The 9,426-nt window shown below is 33.5% G+C and overlaps 1 protein-coding gene and 1 long non-coding RNA gene across 2 annotated transcripts; both read right to left on the bottom strand.

Annotated features, from left to right (window-relative positions):
• Positions 1–3,764: 3,764 nt before the first annotated feature.
• On the bottom strand, positions 3,765–4,962 carry LOC106422344. The gene is made up of 3 exons (XR_001284436.3): positions 4,569–4,962; positions 4,383–4,467; positions 3,765–4,208 (listed from the first exon to the last, which is right to left on the bottom strand). It is a non-coding gene; the product is annotated as an uncharacterized LOC106422344 (long non-coding RNA).
• A 2,068-nt stretch (positions 4,963–7,030) lies between these two features.
• Positions 7,031–8,604, bottom strand: LOC106422268 (UDP-glycosyltransferase 91C1). The gene has a single exon (XM_013863081.3). It carries the CDS (start codon positions 8,553–8,555, stop codon positions 7,134–7,136), a length of 1,422 nt encoding a protein of 473 aa, XP_013718535.1. The 5' UTR covers positions 8,556–8,604; the 3' UTR covers positions 7,031–7,133.
• Between the last annotated feature and the right edge of the window lie 822 nt (positions 8,605–9,426).

Here is a 9,426-nt window from a genome sequence, read left to right on the forward strand (position 1 = left end):
ATCCTCATCAGAATTCAAAATATATCTCACGGAAGAACTTGTTCAAAGCAGCGTCTCATTCGAGCTTATCATCCTTCTATTCTTCTTCACTTCAGCTTCAAGCTTGTCATTCACCAATACTTTCTTGGAAGAACGATAACTCGGTCTCATGGAAACCTATACACCATTACACAAACAAATAATATAAATTTCAAAATATCAAGAGTCTGTGATTCAAACTTCTCATCAAGTGAAACTAAATAAAAAGAAAAAAGAAAGTAGAAAACCTGTTTAAGAAATTCGGGTCTGGCAAACTGCTGGTTGTTTGCCATGTTCAAGAGCAGCTATGAGATAAAATATCATCTATAAATTTTAATTCACCTATGAGATAGAATATCTTCTAATAAATTTTTAAAGATATTCTGGCTATAATATATACATAATTTTGGTAACTCAAATCTTGCTCTATATATATATTTAAATATTAAATGCATGATATTAGGAAAGAAGATATCTCGTCACTTGATTGAAACTGGTTTTTGATAAAACAAATCTCACTATAAGGATTTAAATAATATATAATAAGGAAAGAATAAGGAATTTTAACGTTAAAACCCCTCAACTAAGTTTGTTTTGGGTAAAAAACCTTCAAACTAAGTATTTAACAAAAAACCCCATAAACTAACTTTATTTAATGAATTAAACTCTAACATGTCATAATTACCAATACTACCAGTAAATCTTTAGTTTAGGAGTTTCTACACTAAGTAAACATAGGGGGTGATTGGTTAGGATGTAACTGTATAAAATTTACTTTAGAAATTAGTCTGTAGAATTTTTTGATTTAGATTTAAGGGATGTAACTTTAAAATTTCCTACAGCTAAAAAGATGAAGCTTTAGAAAATAAGATTTTTACAATCATTTTTTGTATGTTTTTGCTGTAGCTTTAGTTTTTTGGTTGTAGCTTTAAAAATTGAGATAAAGCATGATTGGTAATATTTAAGGTTGTAGATAGAAATTAAAGCTAAAGTCACTTTCTATATCCCAACCAATCACCCCCATAGTTGGGGAATTTTACCATTAAAAATGAAAATAATAAAAATATTGTAATAGGAGGATAGATTTTCCAAATACATTTTATAAATTAATGTATAAGTTCGATGTCAAAAAAATAAAAAATTAATGTATAAGCTTTTATAAATGACTTAGAACCTCTTATAATAATTTAAAACATCTGATAAGGCAATATAAATAATTTTATAAATGTATTTATAATTTTATAAATGTATTCATAATTGTATAAATGATTTATAAAGCATGCATTGAATTATTAGACATTAATAGTTATTATGATACTTTATATACAAATATAATTCTTTCTATACGAATATAAAATCATTATATCAATTCAAATAAACATTTTTGTTTATTATTTTATGTAATTTATGAATATATAAAAAAATTGATCGCATTATTACTCTTTCATAGTTTCAACAATTAGTTACCATAAATAATTATTTCTAATATTATGTAGATTATTTGGAAAGTGGTAATTGAATTATCCTTTCTTTTTAGATATAATTATAACAATTGGAAGAGTTTATTTATGATCAATACGTAATAAAAAATCACTTACGTGACTTCTCAATCAATATATAGTAGAATTTATATTTTTAAAAATAATTTATAACATTATATAAATAATTTTAAAATTCTGATAAATTTATTCTGTAAACAACGATAAATAATTTAAAAATCAAATTAATAAACATGTTTGGATTTTGTAATATTTAAAATAGTTATTATATAATTATATTCGAATACAATTCATCAAGTAGAGTATAAAACTATTATAATTATCTTATATAAAAATTCGTTCATTATATTTTATAATTTATTAATATTAAAAGTAATGAATAAAACATTATTAATCTTTCTATATTTTCGAGATTTAGTTGCCATAAATTGTTATTTGTAATATTCATTAGATTATATGGCAAGTAATGTTAAATAATTTTAGACTTACCTTAAATTTTTAGATCTAATTTAAATAAATAAAAATTAAAACAGTTGACCAATCAAATTATAACAATTTTTTTGAAACTTCACCTATGAACGATACGTCACCAGATCTCACTAAAGTGACTTCTCTTTTAATATATAGGGGGATTTTGTTATCAATATTTTTTTTTTTACGTTTGATTAGAAGTGGACATTCGAATACCATTTGATTTGGTTCGGTTTGGATCAGGGCCGGGCCTGGATACAAGCCCATCAAGCATTTGCTTGAGGGCCGGTAAGTGTTAATACAATTCGGGGGCCAATTTTCCAAAATCTTAGGTAGCAGAAATGGTGAAGTAACTGTTATTTGAGTCGGCATCCCGGGTTCGAGGGCCATCTAATGATTTTTTGTATCATATTTTTTTTTTTGGCAGTTGTATCATATTTTTAAACGAAAATAAAACTAACTTTTTATTTTTGTCAAAAATAACTTTACTTATAAAAAAAGGAAATATAGTAAATTAAAAGGAAATAAGATAATGATCAGCATTAATTATATAAATTCCTTATAAAAAAAATAAGTTATCAAAACCTAATCGATTGTTTTCTAACTATTCTCTTAATTCTCAATTAACAAAGTCACGAAGTCTTTTGTTTCTCCTACAGGCTACATCATCTACGAACCATTGTCCATTGGTAAAGTTTGGTTTAATTATTAGAATGTTAAAAATCCATATGGAGTCATCTATTTTTTATCTAGCCTTTTGATCATCAGTTTTAATGTCAGTGATAAGATTTTTTTTTAAATTTAGCTGCAGAACTAAAAGATGCCTCCAAAACCATTAAAAGGTGAAGAAAACTGCAAAAAGAGCTATATTTCAGAAGAAAACTGCAAGAAGAACTTGATTCTATTATATACTTGATAGATGAGTTTGCAAATAAAACTGCAAGAAGAGCTATATTTCAAAAATAATGTAATATTATGTGTTTTTGTTATTATGTTTGTTTTTTGGTATTGTTATTATTTTGAGTTATTTTTATATAAGGTTACAGGGGCCAATTTTTTTTTCCTTGCTTCTAGTCTTGCAAATGTCAGGCACAGCCCTGGTTTGGATCCTTGCGTATTTGGTTCAGTTCGAAAACCACACCTCTATCTTTTATTTTAAGTGGATCATTTCTTTAAAATAAGGACATTGTTGTAGATGCTCTTAACCCCGATGCCAGGGTCTCTCCTTCTTTTTCATGTTTTTATTATTCTTCGGTTTCTTGTGTCCAAATTTTAGTTCTTCTTTGCGCAGAGAATTTGATTTCGAATAGGTTTGATTTATCACGTAGATCTTTGTAGATCGAAAGGCTTTGATCATTGAATGTTAGTTTATTTCCTATCTACAGAGATTGGTTTGGGTTTTTCTCGATTTGATATTTCACCTTCACCTCTCAGTGAAATTAGTGTTACCCGGGTTGGATCGTTTGCTCCTTGCCGGTACCTTACGGATGTGATTGTGATCTCCGCTCCAGCTTCATCCTAAGTGTGTAACGATCTATGTTTTTGACTCCACCGCTTTTGGGAGATCTTGGGCCTCTGTCTTGCTGAATGTGAAGTTTGGATTCTTTAAAATCGAAAGGTAAGTTTGAAATAGAAACTTGTTATTGATGATTAGCCGGCGACATCTTCGATCAGTCTTTATTCTCTATTTACAATATATTTTGTCAATTGTGTTGCAATAGTATGTATTTTCTTGGCTCATTTGGGTGAATAACCAAAACAAGAATAGAAATTAGGTAAGTGGACATTTTTTTTATTAATTGGCAAACCAGGAGAAACAACTGCATGGAAAGTCCATATTAACCTTGTTGTAATCAACGGAATCCATTTCTATTTTACTTGTTACCGGCTACTTCTATTAACTGGCCAGTAGGATTTCTCATTGATGTTTTTCTTCTTTTTCGACTATTTCTCACAGATTTACCGTCGACAGTTTTACCGTGGCCAGTAAGCATACACGACAGTTTGCTCTTCCTTGCCAAGCTTTAGGTTGCTGCTTCTCCAATCTCTTCCCCATCCCCAAATACGTTCTATATTTTGAATTACAAAATTTAGGATTACTTCTAAGATCGCCGTCACCGGAGGCCGTTGCGGCGCCCCCATGATCTGATTTATTTGTGGCTTCTAATCTTCTCATCCTCGTATCTTCTTGTTTCTGATCTCACACGCGTTGCAAAGAGACTACACAGACAATCAGAATGAAACAATACATTATCAAATCAGACAAAACAAAGTTTATGCCTCTCCAGCAATTAAAAAAAAAACACAGGACTTTCCAGAAACCAACAAAAACCTTTAATGAAAGAGAGATCTATAAAAAAATGAATTAAGAACATGAGAGGATTGCATTATTACCACAGAGACTGAGCTGCTAGAAAGACGCAACTTCCGTTCATCTTCTCAGCACAAGCACAGTCAGTTCTTAATTTTCGAAGCCAACCTGTTCAAGAGAAACAAACAGAGTCAATGGATGTTTTATCTGGTTCCCTATAACAAGAAGCACAAGGCTAATGAGAGAAATAGATCCTCTGTTTCACTTACCAGTGCTGTACCACCGAGATCTGTTTTTCTATGTCCAGTGATAAAAATGCCAATGGAAAGAGCCATAGTGCACACGAGATCAAGATCAACTGGAAGGATTATACCGCAACACAAGATTATTACAGAGATTCTCCCGATCTCTAAAAGAGTGATCAACAAAAATAAATCAAAAACAAGACAGAGAGAGATTGGATTGTTATCAAAAAAATTGAGAAAATTTCAGGGGCCGATTGAAAGAATTAGGGTTTTAAGTCTTGTCTGAGATTTTTTGTCAAGAAAAAACAGTTCTTGATTTAGAAAAAATAGAACTTTCTTCGACCAAACAAGAAGAATAGAGAAAGAGAAAGAACAATAGAAATAGAGAGAGAGAGAGAGAGAGAGAGAGAGAGAGAGAGAGAGAGAGAGAGAGAGAGAGAGAGAGAGAGAGAGAGAGGTATAGGCTTAGCTCTACGAAGAGAGAAGAGAGAGAGTTAAAAGTAGGTCAGATTGTCAGTATATGCACTTTGGTTTGTGGGACTGATTAGGGTTATTATTGGTATTAATAAAAAATGTACAGTTGCATATCCATTTGCCTAATAAAATTCTTATGTATAGTCATGGACTGCAAATTTCCTATTTTCTTTCGATTTCATTTCTAGTGGTTTTATAAATAAAATTAGTTCAGTGGTTTTATAAATAAAATTAGTTCAGATTTTTAGTTTGGTTTGTAAGTTTAGTTTGCAGAAAGATTTTATTTTCCACTGATCCTATTTTTGAGAATAAATTTTCATCCGCCGACCAAAACTGTATATTTCTTTATGTTGAAAGAAATAATAAGTTGATAAAAAAAAAATTGTCAGCTAGCAGGACACAATCATAGACCCCAAAAAAGAATTAAAAAAACAATTGATCAAGGCAGAATAAAAAGCAAGTAAAGAATATGATGATTCTTCTTGAAAAAATAAACGTATCAACCATCATACCTTCTTCTATCCTCCCTGTCACTGACCGACACCCTTTTCTTCTTCATTGGGCATGTGCAACATGTAATTTTTCTATTTGATATCAGTTTGGTCGGTACATTCATCTTCCGGCATCGTGATGCGTCACATATTGGATAATTCCATTTAATTGAGAAATAAATTAAGTGATTAAAATGAAGTTTGATGAGTTAAAGAAAAAAAAAAATATATCGAACTTATGAATGTTTCTATATTATTATTAAAATAAGATGTAGTTTCGTTCTTAGGAAAAGATGTAGCTTCGTTCTATATAAAAAGTTTTTATGGAGAGATGTTCCATCAAGAGAAACACATTGAAATGTTTAGTTTGAGAAAATTTCTAAATCTAATAAGAATTTTTTTTTTTATAATCTTTGTGTTGTTTGTATAACTTTATCACACTGGTAGTGGCAACTGTAGTAAGTCCCACAAAAACAAAATTTGACCTTTCACAGTGTTCCAACCAGTATAATACCGCCACCTGGTCATTACAGTGCATATAAGCTCGTGCCAGCTTTTAAAGAACGATTTCCTTTTCTTTTCTCTAATAAAAATGTCAGCTTGGTACTTGATCGACCAACCAATAAATAAACAGTTTATTAATCACAACAATAAACAAGTAGAATAGAAAGTATGGAAAAGATTTAATAGTTTCTCATTTTGATTACCTTTTTCATTTTGATTTCTTTTTCTTCATTTCAATTACAAACTGGATAATAGACATGCAATTGATATAAAAGTATAGCAATTTTTTGGATACAATTATATTTTTTCGGGCTTGACGAAAGAAAACTAACTTGGTATTAATCGAAGGGAAATGAATTTAAGATATACTGAGTTTCTTTTTGCATGTCATCGCCCAATGCCATAATGTGATGACTTTGGCTTGGATGACTTGAACATCATACAACCAAGTTTTTTTCTGACCAACTATACAAACAAGTTAACAACTAGTTCTGTAGAAAACAATCCTGTGACAAAAGAACAACTTGTTAACGATTGATGTGATCTCTGACATTTTCAGAAATAAGATTGTTGAGAAAGGTGAGACAAATTTGGGCTTGGTGCGATAAAGAGGAAACTTGAAGGACAATCTTCAAGGATTATTTTAGATTATTACATTTTCTAGGGGTATTTTATCTAGATCCAAGGACCCGAGCCAGAACCGACTCGAAAAAGCCAGTTCGGATTGGAGTATAGATAATGCTATTTTACCCTATTAAGTCTTGTTGTGGAAGACCCGATCCGAACCAAACTCTAAACCTGATTGAGTATTAGTGGACCCAATTTTTAATAACTCTAGCCTATGGATCCATATTTTTCACTTAGTATTTGTTTCAGTTACATGTCGATCTTTCAGACCCAAAAAGACCGACCCGTAGTCGAACAGAAAATTTCCAAATATCTAGTTATGTCTAAATATCTAAGACATAAGAACTCAAATTGGAAAGGACCTGAATCAAACTCCACCAGAGATCCCAATGCCCATGCAACATTTTCCATGCGATTCCTCACATCATGAATAATACAAGAAAGTATGAAAAGCTGCTAATATTCAAATAAATCTTGCAATACAAACATAATTTCATCCAACATGAGATGATCCTTTACTTTTCATATAATCTATAAGTTCATCCACATAAAGGATATTCTCATCCCTGTTTCCAAACAAACCTTTCATCATCTTTGCCTTTGTTCTTTTCAACTCTCCTGCATCATCAATCATCGCCAGTCTAACCGAGTCAGCAACTGAGTCAGAACAAAACGTTCCATCTCTCTCATTTCTTGGAATCTCGACACCAATGCCCTTTCCCCGCAGCAACCTCGTATTCAGTCCTTGCTCATTCAACACCGGAAGAAAAATAGGAACTCGTCCGAACCCTAACCCTTCCACCACCGAGTTCCAACCACAATGTGTCAAGAACCCACCCACTGACTCGTGACTCAGTATTTTCACCTGTGGAACCCAACCAACATGAACCATACCTCGTCCCCCGACTCTTTCCTCGAACCCGTCCGGAATCAATGGCTCCGACCGAGTCGGCTCGTTCCTTAGAGCCCAAAAGAAAGGCACTTTTGACTTCTCCAACCCAAGAGCCAGCTCAGCGAGTTCCTCTCGGGGAAGACTCGCCTCAGTACCTAAAGACACGTACACTACTGAGTTAACTCGTTGCTTGTCAAGCCACTCCTTTATACGAGCCCATGTAGCATCACCATCGTCTTCATGGTCTTCACTAACCGGCGGAGGGAGAAAACCGGTGGGAAAGACCGGTTTTTGATACAAATCTCTTAGTAAAACAAACCATTCCGGTTCAAATTCTGGACAGCTACGTACGAAAACAGCATCGCTCTCACCAATCGAGTAACCAAACCGAACCGAATCAGAGATTCCGGTTACATCTTCCTCTGTCTTCTCAACGTACCTTGCAACCTCATGGTAACGAAAGACGACATCTGATTCAAACGGGATCCACGGCGGAACCACCGTGAAATCATCCGGCGTAGTTCTAGCATCCTCTATGAGCGACGAAGGCGGTCCCATGAAACAGAGAGCTGAAGCGTTAAAGAGGCTAAAGAAAGCTTTCTTGATTCCGAGCTCCGTCGCGACCGGAGGAAGCCAGTGAGAAGTGTAGTCATATACGATCCAATCCGGAGAGGATCTTCGGAGAAACTCTGTTACTGGTAGCTGAAGAAGATCGAAGGCGGATTTGAGAGACTGTTGGTTGATGTACGGTACGTCCATGGAGGATTCTGAGGAAGGAGGTAAGTTGGGAATAGGAGGGAGAGGAAGAGAGACGAAGGTTATGGAGGAAGAGAGATTTGGTGGTAGTTTGGGAAGTCTCTCGATGTTTCTTGGTGTTGATATGAAGGAGACTTTGTGACCCTTTTGAGCAAGTAACTTTGAGATATTAAGAAATGGGAGAAGATGCCCCATAGCTAGCCATGGGAACATGGCTACGTGAAGAGTTTCGTCTTCTTTCTTCTCCATTTTTGCTTGTCTCTGCATTGCCAATAATTTATCCACTGAGAAAGAATAACTTTTGAAACTTATATAAGTTTATATGTATGTCATGTCCCTTAATATTATTGTAATTGCAAGTTGGTACCGCCAAAACAAAGCCGCCCATAACGAAGAAAAATGTAAGTTGACAAAGAAAACTGAATCGTGAAAAACTGCAAGTTGACAAATAAAACAATAACTTGGAAAATTGCAATATTAGGGCAATATTATTGATGATATATTATTTTATGAAAAAAATAGGCTCATTTGGTTGAATAACCAAAACAAGACTTGAAATTAGGGAAGTGAACATTTTTAAAATTAATTGACAAACCAAGACAATGAAGTAGATAGAAAGTCCATAGTATCCTTCTTTCAACTGCGTGAATCCATCCCTTGTTTACCTGCTACCGGCTACTTAAATTAGTAGGCAAAATCTGTAAATTTGGATCGAGAAGAAGGGTCCGCAGAAGGTTTTTTGGCCAGGCCTGTGACAAGTGATGAGGCGATCGGAGACAGTAACGGGTTATGCAATACAGTATCCCAGTTTCATCGTATTTTAGGAAATATGAAATAACGAACGAGAAGATTTCAAACGTAACAACATTTTCAGCAAATTCGGAGTTCATTATGAGTTAACATACAGTGGAGTACATACAGGTGAGACAAATCGGAATGAATTCAATGACGGTGTGTAATAGGTGGAATGTTATTTGGAGGTAAGTGATAATGGTGAGGTCGCCTAAGGTTCTCGTGAAAATGTCGACGTGGCACTTTAAATAAGTGATGGTCGTCACTTTGAAAACTGGTCGGCATAAACAATGATATGTACGTCTATCAAAAGCCATCAAAATATCTCCTCTTCTAAACAAATCCT

This window comes from Brassica napus, chromosome A9, assembly GCF_020379485.1.
Source record: "Brassica napus cultivar Da-Ae chromosome A9, Da-Ae, whole genome shotgun sequence".
Lineage (NCBI taxonomy): Eukaryota > Viridiplantae > Streptophyta > Magnoliopsida > Brassicales > Brassicaceae > Brassica > Brassica napus.